At 45.9% G+C, this 27,681-nt stretch overlaps 1 protein-coding gene across 2 annotated transcripts in view; it reads left to right on the forward strand.

Moving 5' to 3' along the window:
• LOC137334295 (protein SSUH2 homolog) overlaps positions 1-18,548 on the forward strand; it is a 54,927-nt gene extending 36,379 nt beyond the window's left edge. For both annotated transcript variants that reach the window (XM_067998969.1, XM_067998970.1), the window contains exons 4-12: positions 13-142; positions 1,962-2,022; positions 3,196-3,320; positions 5,987-6,049; positions 8,389-8,474; positions 12,672-12,764; positions 14,302-14,407; positions 15,660-15,767; positions 18,198-18,548. In XM_067998969.1, coding sequence (XP_067855070.1) covers positions 13-142; positions 1,962-2,022; positions 3,196-3,320; positions 5,987-6,049; positions 8,389-8,474; positions 12,672-12,764; positions 14,302-14,407; positions 15,660-15,767; positions 18,198-18,335 — 910 coding nt within the window. In that variant the 3' untranslated portion in view covers positions 18,336-18,548. The remainder of the gene's footprint in view (positions 1-12; positions 143-1,961; positions 2,023-3,195; positions 3,321-5,986; positions 6,050-8,388; positions 8,475-12,671; positions 12,765-14,301; positions 14,408-15,659; positions 15,768-18,197) is intronic.
• Positions 18,549-27,681: the final 9,133 nt, after the last annotated feature.

Consider the following 27,681-nt stretch of genomic DNA (forward strand, 5'->3'; position numbering starts at 1 on the left):
TCTCTCCCCCAGCATTCCCTCCATCAATGAGGATACAGCTAGACAAGCATTGACTAAGTATGCGTCTGATCATGTCACCTACAGCAGCCGTCCTGCTGAAGAAATGGTTATCAAAGAGTTAAAGCCATATAACATGTACAGGGTAAGTGATTGCTTATATGTTACCGTGCTTTGAAAATCGCTTTCAGCTATTTGTTTCTGCTAGTTTGGAATTTTCCCCTTCACGCCCTTCCTTTTTTTTTATTCGTTCTTGGGATTTGGGCGTTGCTGGCAAGGCCGGCATTCATTGCCCATCCCTAGTTGCTCTTGAGAAGGTGGTGGTGGGCCTTTTTCTTGATCCACTGCAGTCAGTGTGGTGAAGGTTCTCCCACAGTGCTATTAGGCAGGGAGTTCCAGGACTTTGACCAAACGATGACGAAGCAACAGCAATGTATGTTCAAGTCTGGATGGTGAGTGACTTGGAGGGGAACCTGGAGGCGATGGCATTCCCATGCAACTGCTGTCCTTGTGTTTCTAGGTGGGTTTTCCTGGATTTAGTGGAAAAACTCAGATCCTCAAAATCTTACTGATCCGTGGGGGGAAGCTGGTACTGAAATACAATGTGGCAATCCTAAGAATTTGGGGAATGGTTTCTGACTCTGAGAATCTGAGCAACCATTTTAAAATCAAAGCTAAGGGAAGAGTGGAAGTTGGGGAGCTGGGCAGATGCAGATCAGAAGAGCCAAAGGGAGAGATGGTGGAAGAGAGAGAATTCTGAAAAAGCCCGAGACCTAATTGTCAATCTCTGGAGGACTTTGCCTCACTAAAAGGTCATAGTTCTGAAATTACACCAAGGGTTATCAACATTTGTCTGAAATTCCTCACTCCGCTTTCTCAGTGGAGTCATATGGGGGCAATTTTAATCTAATCCGCCCGTTGGGAGACTAACGAGATCGGGTGCAACATTGGTTTTACAACCCGCCTGATTTTACTCTCCATTGAAGTCAGTGGAGAGTAATATTGGGCAGAGTATAAAACTGATGTTCTGACCGATCCTGTGGGTTTCCCACCAGCGGGTTAGGTTAAAATTACCCCCTTATCACTTAAAATAAATGACTTAGCATCTCTACTAAAATAGCAAGGTGAGGTATTTCAGACGAATGTGTTAAGCATTCGTAGACTAGGGTCTCACAGTATAATTTCAGGGCCCCTTGTCTTTTCCTGGTGTAGCAGGCATCCTTATTTCGATGTGTATGTGGGTGAGGTGGGAGATCCCGGGGGAAGCAGTACGTGAAGGAGAATAAGGAAAGAGGCACAGAGCAAAGACACGAGAGAAACAGAGAGAGCAAAACAACCCGTCGAGTCGCCAGCCATCCAGTTTTTGAGGGCATTACCGAGAAATTCCTAACATGTGACCTGGATATCGATAGTCTGTTAAAATAGAAACCTGTTTTATAGATTAATACACTGGAGGACAGCCAAGGCTTGTCATTCTGTATCCAAGCACAGAACAGTGCTTTAAGGGAAATCAGTGCCCCAGCATGGGTCCGCTGCCTTTAAGAGTATCCGTGTCCCCAGCAAGAAGAGGAGAGTGAAGGGGGGAAATTAGAAGAGTTTTTTTTGTTCCCTTTCCATTTTCTGCCCATTTTTCTCCCCTTGTTTCCTGAAGATGCTGCCTGTTACCAGGTAGTTTTGTAGAGGCTGGCAGCCCTCCAATAGCCTGCCCAATATTCCATTCATCATGTGAGCCTAGATCTGGGGTTCCCAAATTCTGAACATTTTATCCACATTGCAGGGAGATCATCGCCGACCAACTGCTATCCAGCACAAAACACTAGTGGCACTTCACAGGCTAAAACAACACACTGTAACTGCTGTATCTCATCACTTAGTATGATGCTTCGCATTGTGTGAAGTACCTTGAGGTTTATAAAGACAATGAAAGAATTTGATGGTTCATTTAACTTTCTCTTTCATTTCAGTATCGCCTTGAGAGCTTCACTGAATCCAGATCACCTGAATGGAAAAGTGAACCTTATCATGGTGAGCACGTCGCATTTAGATAAACCTATTCTTCCCTTAAACACGGTAGACTTTTGCAGTAATAGCGAGCATCAGACTACAATGATACCCAACTCACCATTGGAAATGTATCTGAAAGCCCATTGTCCTTTCTCCTAAGGCCGTGCGCAATTCCTCTGATGGCTCAACAAGTTTATCCATGCAGATTGGAAAGATCTTGTATTCAATCTTTGGCATTTGCTGAGTTAGTTAATCTCAGTAGGAGTGCTACAATTGGCCATAGCATCCCTGGGTCAGGGAAGGAAAATTGCCAGTGAGACCCCCTCTAGTCAAGTAGCCTGCTGTTACTCACAGCAGGTATAACTCCCCTGATCTTCTTCCAAATAGTGCCATGGGATCTTTTATGTTCACCTGAAAGGGCAGACAGGACCTCGGTTTAACATCTCATTCGAAAGACGGCACCTCCTCAGTACTGCACTGGCGTGTCAGCCTAGATTTTGAGCTCAAGTTTCTGGAGTGGGACTATGAACTCACGACCTTCTGACACAGAAGTGAGAGTGCTACCCACTGAGCCACAGCTGATACTATAATTAATGGAGTAACATTAGCAAATTTCTAATCTAAGGGCACAATTCCTGAATCAAGATACAGCCAATATTAGATGGTTGGGTCCAAACTTGTGGAACTGATTTTTATATTTAGGTTAGATTCTCAGGGAGCAAGAGAATGGAAAACTATGATGGAAAAACTGTGAACATTTGCTTCAAGCACTCTGCGTGATGATGCAAACCAAGTTAAGGTTCGTCATTGTGTCACGTGATTAACGTCATTCTGACACCTCTACCTCCACAAACAAAAAAGGCGTGCAACACGTTTTTCACAAAGCTTTTATTTGGACGCTGCTCGCTGCTCTAATTCACCAGAGCCTGGTGACTGCAAGTGGGCTTCCTGCGTTTGCTGCTAAATATGGCTCCTTTAGGCTGAGGGGAGACGTATAGAACATATTGAGTCTACAAGTCGGCTGCTGGCGTAAGGGAGCCGGGTTTAGTGATGTAAACACCGAATGCGGGCTCACACCCGTCAGTCTCTTGGACCCTGAGCTGAAACAGTGGCAGTGTTAAAGCAGCAAAGGACAGCACCTCTTTAATTGTGATTAGAATATAAAGGTAACGCTTTTCTCTCTGTCCTCTCTAGGTCAGACGGTTGACAATTATGGCTTTGGACCCCCTCCCCCTCCCTGGGAAGTGATGGTTGACATTCCAACAATGTTTGAGAAGAATAAAAAGAAGATCCAGGTGCCTCACACTGCGTCTGTAAAGGTACGGCAACTCAGAGAGAAGGCCAGGCGCAGTTTGGACTGAATGTCCCAGCAAACATCACCCTAAGGAATGAGCCAAGTTAAAGCTGACCTTTGCCTGTTTATATGACAGCACTGCATTTAGAGACAGCACTGTGACATATAGAATGGAGGACCACCACAAGGAGGTTTCATTCGCTGGCTCCAGACACAAAAAGCAGGATTTTAACAGTGAAAAACGGGTGGGTTGGGGGTGAGGGGGGGCCATTGAAAATTACAACTATTTCAGACCCTCCCCCCAACCCGCCCATTTCCGGTTTTCACCGGGGCAGGACGAGGGGCGGACGACCAATCCGCTCCCAGGAGGCGGGTTGGTCACTGAAACCTTTCAAGGGGGCTGTGGGCTTCCATTTTGAAAGGTTTTGCAATTGCAACCCCTGGGGGCTGGGATTCCCGGGCCTTGTCCTTCATGCCACGCGAGAGGAGGTGAGAAGGCCCAAAATTGCAAGTAAGTGCCTTTCTGGCACAGCTTGTGGGCCCGGAGGAGCAGGAGTGTTTCCCCAGGCCCAACAAGCCTACCTGCAGCAACCCCCTCAATGATCGCGACCTCCCTCAACAATCGCAGCCCCCCCCAACAATCGCGGACACCCCCCTAATGGTCGCAGACCCCCCCCACAACCATCGCGGACTACTGCGATGACCTCCGATCCCCACATCCACCCCCCCCCCTCAGTAACTGACCCCACGGTGACTAACACCTGATCACCCTCCCATGACCCCCGATCTCCCCACCCCCCCAAGATTGACTCTCCCAGTGACTGACTCTGATGACTGAACCCCCCTCCCATGCCCCCCATGCCCCCCAGTGCCCCCATGCCTATTGGTGCCCCCCCCATGTTCCCTCCCCCACCATCCGTACAATCTAAGACTTATCTGAAGACTTATCTTTTCATGTCCTCTTCCTTGCTCTGCTCCCGTCCGACTGAGGCCATCTTGTCAATCAGGCTGGCCTGTCGGACGGGAATCTGACAAAAAATAAATAAAAGATGTCCTTACATCAAAATCGTAAGGACGTTCGGGAAACCCATACTTCTGGGTTTCCCGTCTGTGATTCGATCTCCTCACCCCCTTCCCGGGTCCAAGTCAAAATCCTGGCCAAAGTCCCTATAGCAACTAAGGCAAATGGCAGCCATGAGCAATACCATGCCATTTTATTCTGGCTGCAGGCATACAGTCTGGCTGTGCGATTTGGATATTGAAAGCCTGCAGGGGCCTTCCTCTTATATAGGGGAACATTCATGGCCATATTTCAGTTAGCAATGGGACAAAAGCTTCTGATTGTGGTATTTCTTCAGTGGCATTTCAATTAAACTGTATGCATACATGACTTCAGTGGAACTATAAATCGGAAGGGACGTAAAACAAAGTCAAAGCTCCCCCCTTTTGTATCTAGTGAAAAGAGAGCAGCCTCCATTTTAACCCGGAGCATTTATAAAATTATAAAAAGCCAAAGATGAAAAATCTTAATTTACGCAAGTGCCACACTTATTATGTGAACCCAGATAATGAGTGTAGCTTGCTATTCGACTAGGGAGGCATCCCATTCACTTTGCTGCATCTCTGTGTTGCGTTAGGAGTGGGAACCCTGCCCGATTACCATCCTGGGTGAGATCAGGATTTTCTTTTAGAAAATATTTTCTTCACTCTCCCACAAGAACATGGAACAGTCAGGTCCAAGGGCATCTCCACAGCTACAGTCAATTCCAATATTTGATCAATGAACGAAAGGGTCCCAGTCTAGTCATCAAAGTCATCAGCATTCATGGCACCTCCTGTAACTTTCAACTCCTCTTTCAATGGTGTCAAACTCAGGGGTGTGAATGATGGGGAAGGAGATACTTTCCCATTTCAGTTATCCAGTGTCAGCATGAAGCACTCCCATGTTATACCCATCACCATTAAATGCAGAATAAAGCCCCCTCTGCTCCAACCACATGTCAGCATCAGAGGAGTACCTCCACAGCACCAATGTGACATTTTTCCATTTCCCTCAAAAGCCATCCTGTGGCCACTTGGAGTGAGTCGGCCAATTTAGTGCAGAATTAGAACGGTTTTCTGGTACGGGTCTCTGCCCACAAAGAGTCCACTGGATCCCTACAGTTAGGAGATGGAAGAGATTTTCGTCCCATCAGTCTGGGCTGGATGTAAAGCCGGTGAAAGGCCAATATCTAGCCCACCTCACCACCCAGACCCCTTCTGAGTAGTTTTTAAGAAGCCATTCAAATCTTTGAAACTGTTGCTAAAGTAGTGATGGACGCCGCATTGGACTGTCCAATCCAGCACAAACCATCCCTATTCTGAGATATCATGCAGCCCTTTATATTACTTTTCCCCAGTTTTCCCTTTGATTTCCCCCCTTACAAACAGTGACTCACGTTGGGGTGTAGTTCCAAGGGCACTAGCAGCCATTCTTCATGCTCCAGCCCAAGTGTTACTGAGCTTCACACCTCCCCTAAAATACGCAGACATATTATACATATCACACTGTGTTGCCTTCAGGAGATGAAAGGGGAGGTCGAAAAAGTTGATGGGAAAAATCATCCCCTTGTCTTGTTTCCATTTTAGAAATTTCAGCAAATATCCTAGCTGGAGGCAACACTCAATTTGTTTGACTATATTTTGTTTCAGGGATGCCACAGATGCATGGCCACGGGTAAAGTACCGTGTGATAACTGCACTCAAACAGGACGGGTAAGTAGACAAAGAACAAACTCGCATTTATATAGTACCTTTCACATCCTCAGGATGTCCCAAAGCACTTCACAGACAATGAATTAACTTTTGAGGTGCAGTCACTGTTATATTGTAGGCAAACGCAGCCAATTTATGCTCAGCAAGGTCCCACAAACGTCAATGAGACAAATGACCGGTTAATCTGTTTCGGAGATGTGAGTTGAGGAATAAATGTTGGTTAGGACACATCCGAAAGACGGCACCTCCAACAGTGCAGCACTCCCTCAGTACTGCACTGAAGTGTCAACTGGGATTATGTGCTCATGTCCTGCAGTGGGGTTAGAATCCATCACCGTCTGACTCAGTGACAAGAGTGACTATGTGTGAGAAAGGAATCAAGTATATTTTCCCAGCATGCTTTGGCTTATGGGCTAACTGAGGGCCGCAAAGGCTCATGGGTGTGTTTATTACTTAAAGCTGCAAGAACAGCTTTTGTAAAACTGCAAACTTGCAGTTTCCAAGGGATATGTTATCAGTCTCAAGCTTCAAGGTCTGCTAAAAGACAGTCTTGTGTATTGTCCGGGAAATTAGATCATATCTCCAGACCCAATGCATGTATAGATAAAGAGTTAAAACCAACATCCCTAGTCTAGTGAATGAAAACATCTCTGTGCTAAGAATAATGGTGTCACGCAAGAGCACTATAGGAATGGGGGGGGGGGGGGGCGGGGGGAATTGGGACACAAACCCACCAGATCGGTCGTAGACTCCAGTGAATTAGGATTCTCATAGCTCCGTGAAGTTTAAGGTGTTAAAAAGAGGAAGACTAATCACCTTCTCTCTTGCACAGCTATTAAGGTATGTTTAGGTAAACCTATGTCTGTCTTATATCATTGCTAGTAAATTGTAATTGCATTTAAGTTTAAGTAGGTGAATAAAACTATTTCTTTCAAGTTCAGTGGCCCTTCAGTGACTATTTATTTAAGTTATAAGAGTGGAGGAGTGAGATTGAAAACAAATCTTACTGTTTAAGAACACTCACACTACGCTGTTCCTCGCCAATGCCAGGAGCACGTTTGGATGTCGAGTGAGGCCAGGTTGGGTTTGGGTTTTACCTCTCGATAAAACAGACTGCCAACAATCACTGTCAAAGCTTCTAAGTGCAGAATGACCAGTTATCCAAAGTGCTGGTGGGTGCCTGGCACCTGCTGAAACGTACCCCAGCAACAGCCAGCAACTTCAGACGTTAATGGGGCAGTAATGGCCTCAAAATGGGGCTGGTAGCCTTACGGCCGCATTAAACACACACATTGCAGCACATAATGCAAAATTGCGCACATGTAGCCTACGATTTTGAGTCTGTAAATGTAAAATCGCAGGCTGAGAGTGCAGAATTTGGCAATGTGCTCCTGGCATTGGCGAGGAACAGCATAGTGTGAGTGTTCTGAAACAGTAAGATTTGTTTTAGAACATAAGAACATAAGAAATTGGAGCAGGAGTAGGCCAATCGGCCCCTCGAGCCTGCTCCGCCATTCAATAAGATCATGGCTGATCTGATCCCAACCACAAATCTAAAGAACACAAGAAGTAGGAGCAGGACCCGGCCACATAGCCCCTGGGCCCTCTCCGCCACCCACAGGGCATTGACCGATCCGAACTCAGCTTCATGTCCAATTTCCTGCCCGCTCCCCATAACCCCTAATTTTCAATCCTACTCCTGCACTGGGCGTCCATAGTGCCTGCCTGTTCCAGGCGATAGGCACCTTTTAATATGGAAATCGGGATCCTATGATGTAAATAGAACCCCGATTGCCATTATAGGTAGGAACTGGTTCCACGGGCAATGGAAGAGAAGAGGCCCAGCAAAGGTAAGTCTTGAATTATTTTTGTGGGCATTGGAGGAGCGGGAGTGCTGCTGCCATCCCAGGACCCCCACCCTCCACGATCGCGACTCCCCCTGTGACTCACCTTCCTGGCAGCAGCTCCGGCCCGCTTTCCTTTGCCGAATCTGGTGAGTTGCATCAGGATGGCTGTTTGGTGCCCTGCAGCTCGCCTGACGAATGTACATGAGGCCGGAACCTCAAAATCACAGGGGTGGTGGTGGAGAAGGCCTCTTCGCTGCCAGAATGGGAGGCCGACCAGCGCGCGGTGCCAGCCCGACCAGCGCGCGGTGCCAGCCAAAAGTCAAAATAGACCCTCCCATCGAGGTGGGGGTGGGGGAGGGAATTCTTCTCCTGGTCCTGGAGAATAGTTCCTTTTCAAGTAGTTTCGCAAAGACGTCAATCTACAAATACAAGTCTACGAGGTGATAGTCTTGTGATATACATTGATAACACTGAGCCATTTTGTAACTCCAGGTGAAATGCTGGGTTTGTGATGGTAAAGGAGCTCGGTTTGGCGGTGACGACAGATGTAATCACTGTTTGGGTAGTGGGATAAAAAGGTAAGGAAGTAGCATTGGGGTCACAAGAATGCAAGCGATCCAGCCCACAGAACGGAGCTGGTGATTCCTCCTGTCTGTTAGAATGTTGACATTTTTTTCTGTCCCAGGTGTAGTGCACATGATGATCTTTTACTCCACGTTGAGGCCAAATGAGCAGTGAATCACGGCTGAAACCGGCAATTTGGCTTCTGAAGTGAAACGGCTGATCTCTGACAGCAAGGACTGCACATCAGCTACTAATTATATGGTGACATTTCGGCTGATAAGAAATTTTATTGAGAGCCAGTGGGGATTAAATTGGTTAAGCCCCGAAAATGGGCGCTGGGATTGCGGTGCGCGATTAACCCGTGCCCGTTGGTCGCGAACCAGGCAGCACGTAACATTCGTGTTGCCCGATGATTTAAATGATTGCTGCGTGCAGCCAGCGCTACCTGTGCTGTTGAATGGTTGCACGCACCAGCAGGGGGCCTCAATATTGGGAGCGGGTAGCACTACTTAAAGGCAGCCTGCACCTCTTAAAGGGGAGCAGGAGGCCCTCCAGATATATGCTGAAGAGGCAGTGGGAGGAAGTTGCACACGAGATAAATACCAGGAGCATCGCACCATGCACACGGATACAGTGCAGGAAGAAGTTCAATGATTTGACACGAATGGTCAAGGTGAGTAAGTTACTGTCAACTGTCAAGTGGGATCTCCTAGCAACTGCACCACTAGCCTCATCCACTGCTCCACACACTACTTCCCCCGTCCCACCTACCAACAAACTCTTTCAATCAGTAACCAACTCTTCAAGTCAGATGCTTCATCTCACCCTCGCACATTACCACTCTTGCAAGCCACACCCACAACTCACAGATCGCACACACTGGCAGCTATTCAACCATGACAGCCACATCACCCAAATATCTTGCAGGACACTCACTGACACACTCCCCTCTTGCAGGAGAAGGTGGCACACAACAGTAGGCAGCAGTAAAGAACTGGGGGAGGACAGGAACGCCTGCACATCCTCACCCCCATGAAGGAGACAGTGCTGTCTATCATTGGACGGGCCGTCACTGCGGCCGTGGCCACTGGCGGTGCAGGAGGTATTGATAATGGGGGTCTCTGTATACCTAATCCTCCTTCTCACTTCCTACTTCTCTCTCATCCCACAATCTTTTCTGACTCACGTGCTGCAGATGGTGTCAGCACGCACGTCTTACTTTCTCCTCTCCCCGCACCACAACTCAACCTGTCCCTTTGTCATACCCAAGAACTGGAACCAGTACCATCAGAGAAGGCAGAGGAAGATGACAGTGATGATGCAGAAACACCGTCACTCGATCTTACACTCGCAGCCACCAGCTCAGATACTGACACTATGCGTAGTTTAGACGCTAGGATGGAGGAGGGCTCCGCACGAGGTGAGACACAAGTGCGCAGGAGCCGGGGCAGGGGGAATGGATACCACAGGTGCCAGTTCGCCGGAGGGCGAGGTCACATACTAGTTCTGCTGCAGAGGAGTCAGATGATGACTTTGTTGGGCCAGGCTACAGAAGAAGGCTGATGGGCATCCACAACCAAATGCTCGGTGCACTGAAAAGCCTGCCAGAGAGCCTGCGTGTAATGTCAAGGGGCATGGGGGAGTCCAGCTGTAACTTGGCATCATAGTTGGAACCCACTATGATGCAGCGTCTGATGACCGAAGTCACAGCTTCCATTGCAGCACAAACAACTGCTATCCAAGGTCTCACTGCTGCTTTGGTAGCTCAGACTGCTGCCATCATGATTCCGGGTTCCATTGTGGAATGGGGCTTCCAGGGCATCACAGCAGTCCAGCAATCTGTTCTCCAGCAAATCACCAGGATTGCTGAGGCGCTGCCCCGGGAGAATGGCAGTGGCGCCATGGAAGACGAACCTGCTGTCAGCATCAAGGATGACAGCATTCCTCCTGCCACTCCGTCAGTGCTCTTGCTGTTGCCTGTCAGTCAGCCAGCCAGGCCAGACTGCTGCAGCCCAGGCCAAGATGGTGCAGTCTGAAGCCAGGCCCTCGCGGCCCAGAGCTGCTCGAGATCGTCCTCCAAGGCCATTTGCACGCTTCTCAATTGAAGGTCAGCAGCCTTCCACCACCCATGTTCCAGCCACTGGGGAAGCACCTCGTAGCAGCACTAAGAAAGGTAAAAGCACTTGAAAGACAGGCACTAAGAGAATGTACAAGGGTGAATAGTATCAGTTTGTTTGCCTGCAACGCGAGCAAACCCTTGTGCTTGCTCATGCTGCTTGTCTCCGTCAAGAGGGAATGTGATGAATCTGTTTCTGAGTGCGTACAGAGCCTCAGTGACCTCCCTTATACTGCAGTGAACTGCAAACTGTGAGATGTTGCTTATATCACCAGCAGCAGCCTGAAAGGAGCCAGAGCCTTAAAAATGAAGCGCCACGGTTACCTTGACAGCCACAGGCAATGCTGTCCTTGCCCTGCTCTGAGGCTGCAGTTGTGGCTGCAGCAGTTGACAAATCTCAGTCACGACTTCTTTAGTGAACCGAAGACGTCGGATGCACTGGTCGTCGCTGAAGTTGAGGTAAGAGAATTGGTCCCTGAAGGGCCCCGTTGGATATGACCTGCTGCTGAGAACCCTGCGCCTCCTCCTCCCTCTTCTAGCAGCTTGTCCTGCTCTGCGTGGCCTCTCTACATGCTCCCAGTCATGTTCAATTCCCAGAGGAAGCCCTAGCAGGCCACCTATATCTGGAAGCAACCTTGTTCAGCACACTATTTTAAATGCCATTAACAGTACTGCAAGACCAACCAGACCACTCTCTATATAATATTGCAACTTTCTCCAAGAATAGGAAACTTCTACAAACACCCACAATTGATTAGTTATTCCGGTTAAGGAATAACTAATCCAGCAACTAACCTGTAACTCCTGCATGGTCCCTTTAAATAACGCTGGTGGGGCATCCTTCATGCCCTTTAACTCCTGTTCAGCTCTATGAGGTTAGGACGGTGTGTTGGCTGGAGCAAGGAGTTCGAAAATGCTTCCGGCTGCTTCAAATCAGCATTGCTCACTGATTTACGCCATAATCTCCCTACTCTACATGCTTCTGGTGTTCGTTAGGTGCGCGTGCACAACCACTTTTACCAATATGGCGCCCTGCGCACGTCACACCGAAAGTGTGCGCGCGCATCTTGGACGCCATTTTTGGGGCTTTGGTGTCCACGTAGCACCTACAAAATGGGCGCTACGTGGCCCAATTTAGCCCCCTGTGTCCTTCCATGCTGTGTTCACCATTGGTTGCTCTGTTGATAGGAGGATATTCTGTTCCTATTAGCTGTGCTTAATTTGAACTGGAGAGAGATTAATACAATGATACTCATAACATGGCTCAGGCACCATTTGCAACCCACCCCTTTCACCAGTGCCCACAGGCCACGAACCTTTGGATGTTAAATAAGCTCTTTTCAGTACTGTATTCTCTGCTTTTATTGCTCTGCAGTAAAAGAGACAAGGGCGATAGAGGCAGAAACCCTCAACTCATTTAAAAAATACTTGGATGTGCACTTGAAGTGCCGTAACCTACAGGGCTACGGACCAAGTGCTGGAAATTGGGATTAAGATGGATAGCTCGCTTTTGGCCGACACGGACACGATGGGCCGAATGGCCTCCTTCTGTGCCGTAACTAACTTTCTATGATAACCCAATTAGGAGGTAGGGTTACCCCAACCTCCATAGGATGAGGAAAGGAACCTATCAGAATAGAACGAGTTCCCTATAGTTTTCTCCCCATCCTGTGAGGAAGTGCCTGGCCTTCAAGTGGCGACTGCCTGCAGTGGCATGATTAAAATTAGTGTATGAAGTATTGCAGGCCCAGACACAAGCCCCTGTGCTCTATGTTGCAGTGTGCTGCAGCATAACTGAGAGTGACCCTCAAGCAAAACTTGCCAAGTGCAATAAAATATTGGAGTAATATAGCTCATGTAGCTCCACAAGAAATAAAATGCATTGTAAAGTCAACCGAGATGTAATTACCAATGTGGATGCACGAATACTATGATTCAAATTATCCAGACTGGAATTAGTTCAATAATATTTGGTCAAGTGGCCATTACTTGTTCGTTAGACACATAAGCCAGCAGACAGCATAATCCCCTGTAAAACAGATTCTTGGAAGACACCACGTGTGATACACAACATGAGTTTCTGATTTTCCCCTAGTTGTAATTCCTGCTCTGGATATGGCCGTCAGACTTGCAAAGTGTGCCAGGGACAAGGGCAGTTGTTTTTCTACATTCAGTTGACGATAAAATGGTGAGTTCTGTTTTTGTTTCTTTATTTTTAAGTAGAAGTTAGGTTGTTCAGTAGGTGAGTGGCTGGTCTGCCATTTTTGCTAGCCATAGTGCACATCACATCAAGATCTCAAATGTTTTCACCAAATAAAGTGTCACAGTATTTGACCCAGAGACAACTAAAACTCTGTGCATATTTTCGATATTAAAATACTTAATTTGGTTTTCCCCACAAACCCGAGACCTCAGAAAGCTTATCTGGTGAAAAGCTCGACAAACTGACAAGTAAGGTTAGAATTGTGCTGGGAGCACAACAGTTGGCCACCGTGCCTCTCATTGGGAAGAGTGAAATTGGGCAGGGCTCATTCTCTAGCACTCCTTGCTGAAAATGTGCATGTATGGATATTGGTTGAGGAAAGGATCAAGGTCCACTATGGTTGAGTAGGTCACACACTCTTACTGTCAAGGCTCAAACACCTAGGCAAGCTACCAAAGGATGACAGATGTCCTTGGAACAAAGACACAGCGAGTGGTTAGCATCTACAGGAGGGGAGGAGAGAGAAGTGTCGAGGAAAATATATACACATACTAGCTCATCTCCCACGGTGCTGCTCATGATGAGCTGGGTGATGTTCTTTGATATCGCATGTAATGCACTGTGTATTATTACATGGAAATGAGCAGTGTTTTTTTTATTCGTTCATGGGATGTGGGCGTCGCTGGCAAGGCCAGCATTTATTGCCCATCCCTAATTGCCCATGAGAAGGTGGTGGTGAGCCGCCTTCTTGTTTACATGTTGATTATCCTTTTTACTAGATATAAAGAAAAGCTGTCTGGTCTTAAGGTGAAACTATGGCCCTGTCCCTTTAGGACCACAAAGCATAACCGAGCAGATCAAAAAGCTGATCTAGTCCTTGTTTAACTATCCCGTGTGGGAAACTACTCTAAATAGGCACACCCTGAGATAATTAACTGCTGCTGAGAGAAGTTTGTCTAAACTGGCAGGTGCTCGTAAATCAACGGTTCTTTCCCTTTGGGATAGGTCAGGTTATCACAGTAAACGGAAACCAACAAGAAATAATTGACTTTCACTTTATTTTATACCTTTTCTTAAGACTGCTCAATTGTGATTTGATGTTGTTTCATGATTATAACATTTCAGCCAATCAGGCAGAAGTGTGACATACACTTTCCTCTGTGACACTTTCAAGAGTGACACTTTGAGGTGTGACATACTCGCTAGACTTTTCCGAGGTTGCGTTGCAAGACCCTGCTTCCAGGGTCTCTAGACAGGAACGTGGGTCAGATATATGGCTATAACACTATCGGGACGGATTCTGCGACCTATACGGCCAACTAGTGAAGCTCCACACCACGAGCGGAGCTCTGCAATTTTATCCCTTCAATATATGGATAGACAGATACTTCATTAGAACAAAACTGTACATAATTTTACTGAGGTACCAAGTGAAATGCACTTCAGATTTTGAAAGAGGAAATTTAAAAGCAAGATACATTCCTATTGAAAGGACTGACATTGTCCCGTCCTTCCTAAACAGGGAAAACAACAAATTTGAACATGTTGTTGAGCAGCAATGTGGATTTCCTACAAAGGCGCTCTGTAAAGTCACCGGGCAGAAGCTCTTCACTGACCAACAGTTTCAGGTAAGAGATTAGGCAGACATGAGACTGAAAGACCTACTATGGGGTCGATTTTGACTCCTTTCGTCTGGGATAATGACCATACTGCCCAGTTAACACCAGCAATGCGTCCGGCTTCATTTTGAAAAGGACCTACCCCGCCCCGGGTGTCCAAAGCGCCCGCCCGTTTCAGGCAGTAGGCCCCTTTTAATATGGAAATCGGGGTCCTATGACATAAATAGGACCCCAATTGCCATTTTAGGTCGGAACTGATCGGACCCTGCGAAGTGTACATTCCGACCAGTTCTATGGGCGATGGAGCTAAAAAGGTCCGCCAGAAGTAAGTGTTGAATTATTTTTGTGGGCCCTGGAGGAGCATCTCCTCCAGGGCCCACAAAAATAATTTGGGCCGTAGCCGCCCCGAGACCCCCACCCTCCACAATCGCGACCTCACCCCCCCCCCCCGGCAAGCTACCTTGCTGGCAGCCGCCCCAACACGATTTTGAGGCCACAATCAGGCCTGTTTGGCGCCCACAGCTTGCCCGCCAAATTTAAAAGAGGCCAGAGCCTCAAAATCGCGGGGGCCTCTTTGCTGTCGGAACGGGCGGCCGGTCGGTCACCCAAAAGTCAAAATCAACCCCCTATTGCTCTGTGGCAAATTCTTGTCACATGGGGTACTATGTCTTGGGCTCAGAGATAGTTGGAGAATGTGGAGTGTGTCCATTTGTAATCTTTCCCTTAACATAAACAAGAAATCACATTCAGTACCTTCACAATCGTAGAATCATACAGCACAGAAGGAGGCCATTCGGCCCATTCTGCATCTGCTGGCTCCCCTGCTCTGTCCCCATAGCCCTGCAATTTTTTCCTTTTTAAGTATACATCCAATTCCCTTTTGAAAATTACTATTGAATCTGCTTCCACCACGCTTTCAGGAAGTGCATTCCAGATCATAACAACTGGCTGCATAAAACATATTCTCCTCATCATCCCCCTGGCACTTTTGCCAATTATCTTAAATCTGCGTCCTTTGGTTACCGACCCTCCTACCAGCGGAAACAGTTTCTACTTATTTAGTCTACCAAAACCCTGCATTATTTTGAACACCTCTATTAAATCTCCCCATAACCTTCGTATTGCCAAACCTCTAAAGTGCTGCATACTTTGTAAAGCACTTCATATTCCTTCAGCAATTTTGCCTTGTTCCTTTGCCACTGAGTATTTAAATTTTAATTCTTGACTTATCCCTCTGTCACATTTCTTTCCTTCTTCCTAGGTGTATCCTATAATGGGCTTCCTGGATCCTAGGATCAACCAGGTCTCCCAACAGGGGATCCAGGAGCATTGGACTCAGTTTGGCAAAACCTCTCGTATAATCCAACAGGTGAGGAGAAAGGAAGAGCAGAAAGATGGAGCTACACAGCAGCTGTTTTGCATTGCAATCCAAGCCTTGGGAGAGAAAGCTAATTGTGTCTCCAGCATTTAGCTGTGGATAGTGCAGTAGGTCCACCTGTAGAACAGCTGGGCTGTAGAGCTCACTATTCTGCCCATGTACATACCAGCTGTGACGTTTTAACCAGTGTGCACACATGAAGTAGTGACACCACGATGTTACGTCACAATGTCACTACAGAGAGACTATCCACGTGTGTATGCGATGATGCTGTTACCGAATGATCTGCGTACCAACAAGCCATGGCAACGCTTCGTTCATTTATATACAATTAATGGGATTCAATGTCTTATATACTAGGTTCAATAAAACATACAATTGTGCCTTTGCCAATATTTTAAGCTCCATGTTACACCTTGCTGAAACATGTTGCTGAGAACTAATGTATTCAATCTTCTATTCAAAAGCACCGCCAAACCTTGTTCTAAATTAATTAATTACAAAACTATTTTTATAACTAGTTTATATAAACATGTAGCAGAAGTATCAGCAATTGGTAGTCAGGTTGAATTGTAAGACATTGGCCCTGATATTGAAAGGGAGGCAGGGAGGGTGTGGCGGAGCCTTCTAGCGGGCGAAGAATCCGACAAACCCGGGGATATTGAGGCCATGCCGATCTTAACGGCAGAGCCTCATTTAAATAAATCAATGCAGACTCCTGCCCAACAGCCAGACAGATTGACTACCTGGCCAGTGGGTGGGAGCAGTAATTAGCGACAGTAGGCCACAGCCAGGGATCTATGGGAAAGGTCCCCGGAAGTCAGTAAGGGAGGAAGGCTCGGGGCCACGATCAGGAGGGGAGGGGGAGGCATGAGAGGATGAGACCGTGATCGAGAGGGGGGAGGCATGAGAGGTCGGGTCCATGATTGGGAGGGGAGGCATGGAAGGTCGGGGCTGCGATCAGGAGGGGAGGCATGAAAGGTCGGGACTGCGATCGAGAAGGGGTGGAGGCATGGGAGGTCGGGACCGCGATCGAGAAGAGGGGGAAGCATGAGAAGTCAGGGCCGCAATAGAGAGGGGTTGGAAGCATGGGAGGTCGCGGCCGCGATCGAGAAGGGGGGAGGCATGAGAGGTCGGGTCCATGATTGGGAGGGAGGTACATGGAAGGTCGGGGCTGCGATTGGGAGGGGAGGCATGGAAGGACGGGCCGTGATCGAGGTGGGGGGGGGGGGGTGGTTTTGGGAGGCCAAAGGCTTCCTTGAGAGACTTGGGGGAGCACTCCTGCTCCTCTTGGCCCACAAGGAGCTTAAAACAGGCAAAGTTTTAAAACTTACCTGTGCCTCTTCTGACCAGTCGGTTCCACCCGCCCTATTGCTATTGCTGAGCAGCAGACAGCGTGGGACTCCAAACAAAATTAAGTCCGACCCTTTCCCACGTGTTGGTGGGGGAGATTATAATCAAGGCCATTATGTTCTTTGTTTTCCACAAAACCAGCACACAAGCTTAATAAAAATCACTTGACTGAAGAACCATCGCAGAAAATATAATTGGTATCTGTAATTGGTTTTACATCAGGCCTCAGCTGTGTCCAACATTCCCCCCCATCAGTATGTAGCATTTGAATCTTCATCATACTCTACAATGGCTCATCTCAGTATTTAAAACCATCTCACTATGTGGACTCAATTTCCTATTAAAAAAAATTCCCCCATTTCTATTCTTCCTCACCTGAAGTCACTGTCTTACACATAGCAGCCATTCCATGGTTGCCAGCAGTGTAGCATGGAGTTTATAATACTGGCAAAGATTCAATTGTTGTGCATCACACCCAACGAAAGTTTGCAGTTATATAGTGTCTTTAACAAAGCAAAATGTCCCAAAGCACTTCACAATAGCCAGTTCCCGTGTGCAGATCTTGACAGAGGATAATAACAGGCTACTTGACCATGAAAGATCATGTTCTCAACCAATCTCCACACAGACACACTTTTCAGCAGAAGTCACTGGATGGTCTTCTGGGGACGGAAATCCTTCCTAATGTTTCCCTCCTCCTCAGCCGAGAGATGCTGATTTAAAGTGTCCATTCAGCTGCTCCATCTGAGATCAGCTACTTCATTACCGACCAGGGATCAAACCTGGGACCTTCCAGGTCTGTATGGTTTAGTAGTACACTAAGTGCTGTATTTAGCCACATTGAGAAGGCATTGAGTAATTTCCTCATAGTCCGTCTTTGTTTTCAGAGTTTCCTGATGACTCTTTGGTGAGTCAGCTGTCACCATGACTCCCACCATTTGTTCAGATTGAGTCCAACCTTCAACCCAGTTAACTGATTACTCCTTAAGTATCAAATCTCCATTATGTCCATTTAGTCGCACATTCCTATCCCACTGTAACTGTAATGTATTTTTTCCCTTTTGGCAGCGCCATACGGTTGAACTCATCCCTGTCACCGAAGTGCACTTCCAGTGGAAAAGAAAAGATCACAGCTACTTTGTGTACGGCATCGAAAATAAAGTTCATGCTCCGGAATATCCTGGCAAGAATTGCATAATTATGTGAAGTAATCTGCGCAACATCTCCCTTCTCCTTATACTGCACAACTCTTCAAATGTTTCTCACAAGATATATCTCCAGGAAGAGTTGGATACACTTGGATGAAGTAGGGAGGGAGAAGGCTCGTGTGGAGCATGAACACCTGCACGAACCTGTTGGGCTGAATGGCCTGTTTCTGTGCTGTACATTCAATGTAATTAAAAAATCTATATAATTCTATGTAATAGGAAGATAAATAAATGAGTTGATACCTACAAACACATATAATATACACCTAGATATAGTAAAGTAATTCTTGGCACAGGAATGAGACAAAGATAAAGAACCAAATTGACTTATCTTGAAGTTGGTGCTCAGAGTTTCTCTGGCTGTATGAAAGGAAGTTTTAAATTTTATCTACATGGGCCATTCAGCCTTAAACTGTGATGTTGTTTCTGACCAATTGGATGTCCTCATGGACAATCCAAGAAGAAATGTTACTGTGCAACCTCATTGAAATGGTATACAATTCACATTGAACACAATGAAAAGCAATGATATGAAAAGGGAAATAACAACCTAATTCATCCATGAAGAACATGATATTTGTTTAGGGAAATCTTATCTTTAACAGTATTGACACTCACAAAGCCTATAGATGGAAGGAACACATGGAGCCCGATATTAGGAGGGAGGTGGGTTGCCAGCGGGGGGTCGACTGGGCGCGTGGGTAACCCGCCCAGTAAAATCAGTGGGTTCCCCACGCGATCGCAAGTAAATTGAAGCCACTTACCTTGGCTTCCGGGTTTCGCGCTGGAAAGCTGCGCAGCGGGCGGACTGCGCACACACATCATAGGCTGTCAGCTGGAGGAGCCCTATTTAAAGGGGCAGTCCTCCACTGACTGATGCTGCAGAAAGGAGCCAAAATTACAGCATGGAGCAGCCCAGGGGGAAGGCTGCTCCCAGGTTTAATGATGCCTCACTCCAGGTCCTACTGGATGGGGTGAGGAGGAGGGGGAGGACAGAGATCTTCTCCCCGGCGGACGGGAGGAAGTGGCCTGCCTCTGCCACCACGAAGACCTGGCTCGAAGTGGCAGAGGAGGTCACCAGCACCACCAACATATCGCCCACCTGCATACAGTGCAGGAGGCGCTTCAATGACCTAAGTAGGTCAGCTGAAGTGAGTACACTTACTCATTCCCCTACACTCCGTCTGCCACATCACCGTCCCCACCCACATCCCCTTCTGCACTGCCAACACTACTCTATCACATCACCCCTCACACCCACTGAATCCTCATCCTCATCTTACCTGCACTTACTCACCTCCCCAGTACTCATCCCACTACCACTCAATCCAATTCTCATACAATCTCATGGCTCTGTCTCATACTCACCCTCTCATGCATCTCTTTCACGGTCAGCCTCACCCCACTTTCCACTACCTGTGCTGCAGCCACAGGGCATGCATCACGTATGTGTAGTAGGAAGCGTAAGGCAAACTTGTCGTGAGCATGAAGAGGATGCACAAGGGTGTTTGAGGGTTTGTCATGGTTTTTACTTATATTTGATTTCTGATCAACTCACATTACATATTATATTGTCACCGCTACTGTCACGTCTTGGCCATTCTTGACTAGCTTGTGCAATAAGGCCCTTTCATGAGGTTCTCCATGAACACCCTTGATGACACCCATTGGGTCACCCTACAGTGGTAGTTGCACGACTACTTTGTGCAGGTGCCTGTTGTGCAGCACTGTGTTGTGTAGTTCCACGTGGCGGAGGTGGACGGCGTGCCTGGGGCGGTTGTTGATGTTGCTCGTCCTCCAATGGAGTGATGAATGCAGCAATGGAACCCCCACCATCCTGACGGTGTAAGTGTGAGGGGGTCCGCAAAGTAGCTAAATGTGTTTGGACAGCAGAGTTTAGGGTATAATTTAATAATTTGGAGTTTGGAGACAACGGTGTGGCAGGCAAAACCTTGTCTGAGGTGACAGAGTGCCCTGCTACAATGAATGACGGTTTATCCCGCACCTGTTAAATGGACCTTTGCAGCTGCCACTGCCTGCTGGCTGCAACACATCTGGTTAAACAGGGAGTGTTTCCCTCAGCATGGGAAACACGCTCTGGGTAGTCCAAAATCCGAATCCTCCTAAAATCTCCAACTAATGAGGTCTGTAAACGACCTCAAGTACCCAGATAATGATCTAAAGTGGGATCCCGCTGGCTTTGATTGCCGGTGGGAGTCCCGCATGCGGGGGCTGCGCACGCACCGATTTGTGTCATTGGGGAACCCGGAAGTGGGCGGTTTCAAGCCGGGCTCTGGACTCGCTCCGTAAATCCCCAATTTTAGGAGCCCCCCCACCACGAACGCACCCGCTCGGCCATCCGAAAATTGACCCCATGGTTTTCTTCTTGGTGCTGTGGATATATTGTAGACCTTTGCTTGTGTTTGGGACATTGAAGGCAAGAGCACCCAATTTAAAATATTTATAGTGCCTTATAGTTATTCTCCATAGCTCATCCCAACACGGGTGATATCATAGCAATGACCATGATATCTTGCTACTCATGGATAGTTACTATGGCTGTAAAGTCACTTATTGTCCACCATGATTGTTAGACTTGAAATCACTTGTCAATTGGCCACTATTTCAATCTGTATGTTTGCATCAATTTCAAGACAGTCATTTTGCTAGTCTTTCTCATCTTTTGTATTTTTAACTAAATTACATACCTGTCAAATAACCGGTATAGCAACATATGTATAAGACTAAATAGGTTCTGGTGGGTTAGCACACTGTCCTTTCACCACTGGGTTCTGGTTTCAAATCCTGATCTCATGAGTTCTATGTAACACGAGTTTGGTACAGGTTCAGCTTAGACCCTAGTACACATTGCCCATAGAACAAATTTGTCTGTAATCCGATTCTAATTGCCAGTCTCTCACAAGGATGGCTGGTATGAGAATTGAAAATATGTAGTGGGCGCCTTTCTATGTGGCACATTGTTGATGCAGTGTAGAGGGAATATTACTCTGTATCTAACCATGCTACGCCTGAGGGGTGGATTACCTTCTGGTAAGACTGGGTGACAGAAGTAGAACATTTCCACTCCCAGCCCTGACAACTCTGTTCTTGCTTAACACAGAAAAAATATTCTACGTTTACTGACAGCTTATTGATGATTTGATTATACAGGTGTTACATAAGTACTGACGTTCTTGCCTTACTTTTGTGGCTGTAAGTTTAGCTTTAAAAGAAAACATAAGAAAAAGTCAAGGTCAAGAATAAGCCATTGGTCACGTTCCAAGTTTGTACCTTTCGTGCTCCAACTCATTCAGCCTTAATCCAACTGCACTTTGAACTCCCTTAATGTCTCTGACTTTGTAACTTTACCTAGTAGACCAAACACTTTCGCCCTTTCAGTAAAAATGTTTCTTCGATTATATATTGTTAAATTTACTTTTCACTAATTTAAGCTTCTGTCCTCTGTTCCTACTGGTCTGACTTCACTGGAGTAATGTTCACTTTACCGGTTCCATTTTATATTTTATAAATCCCAGTAAAACTATCCCCTCTGTAAGCGGATCTTCCTGTTACTGTCGCAACATGGGGTTGTTAGTCCTTCAACAATAACTTCCGCGTGATTCAGGCCCGAATAGTTATTCAACAACACGTTTTAATATTGACTTACAACAGTATTATAATACAACTGTCTTCATCATTCCATTAAATGACAAGCAATTCTTCTTATTCTTTAAACTTTTGAGGGTTTAGCTTCCTCTTATTCTTTGTCGGAATGTGTCAATCTCTTTACACTTGTTATTTTCAAACCTTTAACTCGAGCCCACCCAGGAACACCAATGTAAGCGGATTGTCCCATTACTGTCACAACAAAGGGTTCTTAGTCCTTCAACAATAACTTCCGCCTGATTCGGGCCCGAGTGTTTATTCAACAAGTTTTAATATTGACTTACAACAGAAAAATACTACAGCTGTCTTTAATGTTACAATAAATGACAAGCAATTCATACAACCTGGTTTTCCCCACGGACTCAAGGTGATCAGACTTGACCACTGTAGGCTGCCTCTTGGCAATGGACTTCCGACTGTCCAGAGAATTCTAACTTTTGGGAGGAAGCAGGTCCTATCTTTATACTATTAGACTGCTTTGTTCTACACAAAAGCATCTCTAGCCTTATCTCCTACTCGTTAATTATCCCGCCAAGCTGACGCCATACTCACAACTCAAGACGAGCTGTTTCACGTAGTGAAACTAGTCACCTCTACCTCCATCTCTGTTTTACAAGCTGTTACTGTTCTCAGGTATGTAGGCTCTTTTATCTAAGTGCAGACCCCCTTATGGCCATGCGGGACTCCATAATTCTAACTGCCTCAGCAGTCTTTCAATGATATCAGTTTCTGTGATATGTTGGTTCCTTGGTAACCACATCTCTTATCTGGGTGCAGACTTTCTCATGACCTAGTGTGTCTTTGTTATCCCAGAGATGGGGAGCTTTGCCCCCACCAGCATCGCCCTCTTGCTAAATGCCTGGAAGCTTTGTGAGACAGGGTACTTGACCATGCTTGTTTTAAACCACATTCTTGCACCCTCTTAGCTTTCTTTTTAGACTGTAGAGTTTGAGCTACTCTAATCTGTCCTCATACCTCTTCCCACTAACCCCCCCCCCCCCCACCTCCCCACTTATACTTGGGATCATTCTTCTTACCCTTCTCTGCACCATCTCCAAAAGCACATCTATCCCTCTGGAATCATGATGATGAAAATTGTATCCAGTATTCCAAATGATGCATTATAAAGTCTGAGTATAATCTCTGTAGAATTAGACTTCACTCTGTGTCCCAACATTCTGTTTTTTTTTTAATTACTTCTTTATATTGTATCAACATTGAAAGTGATGGATCCACTGTCATTCCCAGATCCATTTCAAAGTCTCCCTCTGCTAACTCTTTCATTACCTATTGCTCATTTTTCACATAGCATGGAAGACTTTACATTTAATAACTAAGTATTAATTTTCTGAGATACCCATCTGAGCCTGAATGGAGTACATTTTCCTGTGATAACTGGTAGCGAAAAGTTGGCAGGGTTATGAAGTGGGTTTTCTGCTCTATACATAGACCAACCTTTTCACAAACATTAATGATCAGAGGAAAATATCCTCCAATATTGGTTTAGAGCACTTTCCCAATCATTTTGTAAACTCCAAGTTATGGGGCTTTTTTTTGTCTACTGGTGCAAGTTAATTTTAAATAATTATGAAGTGGTGCAAATCGCGTTAGAATGGTAATGTTATAATAGGACTCAATTTTGTGGAGTCAGGTTATTATCATAATTATGCAAAGGTCAAGGTACACATTTGGATAGGTGCAGGGGGCATATTAGTGACAGGAGTAGAAAATTGCTTGTAAGTGAAAATTAAAGGAATACAGACAATTAAAGGGGACTGATAAATAGGAGGGCATGGGAGGGGGGAGGGGGAAGGATGGAATTCTGAAAGCCTTTGCACAAAAGAATCTCAACCCATTTTGCAACCTCTGCCAAGGCTAATGGGAGAGAGAGGATAGAAGATTGGGAAGTCTTCAAAAGACAGCAAAAAGTAACTAAAGGATTGATTAAGAAAGGGAAGATAGATTATGAAAATAAATTAGCAAAAAATATAAAAACAGATAGCAAGAGTTTCTACAGTTATATAAAAAAAAAGGGTGGCTAAGGCAAACGTAGGTCCCTTAGAGGATGAGACCGGGAAATTAATGGTGGGAAACATGGAGATGGCAAAAATGCTGAACAAATATTTTGTTTCAGTCTTTACGGTAGAGAACACTAAGAATATCCCAACACTGGACAAACAGGGGGCTCTAGCGGGGGAGGAGCTAAATACGATTAAAATCACTAAGGAATTGGTACTCAGTAAAATAATGGGACTCAAGGCGGATAAATCCCCTGGACCTGATGGCTTACATCGTAGGGTCTTGAGGAAAGTGGCAGTAGGGATTGTGGATGCTTTGGTAATAATTTTCCAAAATTCTCTGGACTCAGCAAAGGTCCCGGCAGATTGGAAAACTGCTAATGTAACACCCTTATTTAAAAAGGGTAGTAGACAGAAGGCTGGAAATTATAGACCAGTTAGCCTAACGTCTGTGGTGGGTAAAATTTTGGAGTCTATTATTAAGGAGACAGTAGCGGAACATTTGGATAAACATAATTTAACAGGACAAAGTCAGCATGGCTTTATGAAGGGGAAGTCATGTCTGACAAATTTGCTTGAGTTCTTTGAGGACATAACGTACAGGGTGGATAAAGGGGAACCAGTGGACGTAGTGTATTTAGACTTCCAGAAGGCATTCGACAAGGTGCCACATAAAAGATTATTGCTCAAGATAAAGAATCACTGGATTGGGGGTAATATTCTGGCATGGGTGGAGGATTGGTTATCTAACAGGAAGCAGAGAGTTGGGATAAATGTTGGCTTTTATTGCTAGGGGGATAGAATATAAAAACAGGGAGGTATTGCTGCAGTTATATAAGATATTGGTGAGACCGCACCTGGAATACTGCATATAGTTTTGGTGTCCATACTTAAGAAAAGACATACTTGCTCTCGAGGCAGTACAAAGAAGGTTCACTCGGCTAATCGCGGGGATGAGGGGGTGGACATATGAGGAGAGGTTGAGTAGATTGGGACTCTACTCATTGGAGTTCAGAAGAATGAGAGGCGATCTTATTGAAACATATAAGATTGTGAAGGGGCTTGATCGGGTGGATGCGGTAAGGATGTTCCCAAGGATGGGTGAAACTAGAACTAGGGGGCATAATCTTAGAATAAGGGGCTGCTCTTTCAAAACTGAGATGAGGAGAAACTTCTTCACTCAGAGGGTAGTAGGTCTGTGGAATTTGCTGCCCCAGGAAGCTGTGGAAGTGACATCATTAAATAAATTTAAAACAGAAATAGACAGTTTCCTAGAAGTAAAGGGAATTAGGGGTTACGGGGAGCGGGCAGGAAATTGGACATGAAGCTGAGTTCGGATCGGTCAAGGCGTGGCCGGGTCCTGTTCCTACTTCTTGTGTTCTTTAGATTTGAGGTTAGAATCAGATCAGCCATGATCTTATTGAATGGCAGAGCAGGCTCGAGGGGCCGATTGGCCTACTCCTGCTCCTATTTCTTATGTTCTTATGTTTCATAGATAGAGTTAGAGTTATACAGCACGGATAGAGGCCCTTCGGCCCATCATGTCCACGCCGGCCATCAAGCCCAGTCTAATCTAATCCCATATAAAGTGCTCTAAGTGACAAGCAAAAATGTACAGGCATGAGTCTCAAATAACAGAGCAGCCCAGCCCAAACCAAGTCTGTTTGATTGCTGCTGAAGTTCAGATGGTTCTTCCATAGAATAGAAATTACAGCAGAAGGGTTTAGATAAAATAAATAAAGAGGAACTGTTCCCATTGGTGGAAGGGTCGAGAACCGAAGGACACAGTTTTAAGGTGATTGGCAAAAGAACAAAAGGCGACATGAGGAAAAACTTTTTGATGTAGCGAGTAGTTATGATCTGGAATGCACTGCCTGAAAGGGTGGCGGAAGGAGATTCAATCATGGCTTTCAAAAAGGAATTGGATAAATACTTGAAGAGAAAAAATTTGCAGGGCTACCAGGAAAGAACAGGGGAATGGAACTAACTGGTCAGCTCTTACAGCCAGCACGGGCTTGATGGGCCAAATGGCCTCCCTCTGTGCTGTAACCATTCTATGATTCTATGATTCATCCCATGGAACTCTTTGATGTAAAGCTATTTTTTTAAACCATTAAACAAATTGTTAACAATCTTAACACCTTGGTGGACAATGAGATGATGACTTTAAGTGCTGGTTTCCCCATGCTTATTTTAACACCAGATAATAATGGGAAATTACAGACGGAACTTACAATGGAGAGGTAAGTCGGGCGGGGTGTATAATGTGTGGCTGATCTGCCACTGCCTGTTTCACATCCCCATCAAAGTTGAAAGATCGGCCTTACATTTTTAAAACAAAATGCTGCAGCCATTAACATTTTCAACATGCTCAGCACAATTTCCTTAGGGGTTCACCAGATAGGCCACTTCACCTCCGGTGGAAACCGTGTTTACACCACCCAGACCGGGGTTTCTGCCGAAGTTACGGTGGCCGATTGGAAGAACCCTGAGGAAATCCCTGCTGGCTGTTTCAGCCATCCAAAAGAGTTCCTCATCAGCTAGCCAGTACACGCCGATGGACTGTCTCTGGTCCACCATTTCATGCTGAATGGAAACCCCAGCTACCTGAAGTTACATAAAACTACAGATGGAAATTCCTACTTTTATCCAGACTCAGCACTGGAGAGGAGAAAAATGATCCTCATTTTATGACTGTAATGACATCTGGTGGCAGAACCCAAGTACTATAAGGGAACAGCACAATAGTTCGTTCGTCCTTTGATATTGAAGAAGACAGCCGGAAAATCATCTCATTTTTTGCAGCAAGTTCTTTGGTGACTGATGAGACCTACTTTTGCTTGGAATGAGTGTCTGCAGATTGAACAGTGGATCCCGGATACACCAGATTGGGGATCTTAATTTTTCAAGCGAGACTTTCTCAGCTTACATTCAGCATCAGCAATGCGACAAGCCTCATTGTAGGTGCCTTTATGGATGGTTTTTCACCACGCTTTCTTATCTTGAGCAAGTTGTTCCCACTTATGTTCCCACTTAATGCACTGTTTTCAGTGTAGCTTTTAAGCAATTTATATATCTCATTTGTTGTCGTCTGTGAAATCGCTTCCCAGTTGTCAATGCGCCATAAAAGATCTTCTTTGGGATTCGTTCATTAGGCATTCGCACCACATGAAGCCATGCCGTCATGATCAGAGCATCCATGCTTGGCATGTCAGCTTTTTTAAGGACTTTGGTGTCAGGGATCTTGTCTCGCCATCTGATCTACATTAGGCAGCTGAGGTGAAAGTGAGTCAGTTTCTTAATGTGGAGTGAATTTGTTGTTCAAGTTTCACAGGCATAAAGCAGGGTGGTCAGAACAGCAGCCCTGTATACTTTGAGCTTGGTCTGCAGGCTGATGCCTCTCTTGGCCCAGAGGCGCGCACAGAAGCTACAGCCAATGGCTCAACAGTAATACGCAGGCTTTGGTGGTGCAGTGGGAATTGGGAAGGGTTAACTCAGTCGTTCCGACATGTGAGAGGGATTCAATGGAAGTCAATCTGAAAATGTCATTATATATATTAAACTTTTGTAGATTGGCCCAGAATTTTAAGACATGATATGGGAACAGATTGTTCTCCTGATTGACAGCACATATTCCAGCCACCTTTGCATTAAACAATA

Source organism: Heptranchias perlo, chromosome 17 (genome assembly GCF_035084215.1).
Source record: "Heptranchias perlo isolate sHepPer1 chromosome 17, sHepPer1.hap1, whole genome shotgun sequence".
Classification (NCBI taxonomy): domain Eukaryota; kingdom Metazoa; phylum Chordata; class Chondrichthyes; order Hexanchiformes; family Hexanchidae; genus Heptranchias; species Heptranchias perlo.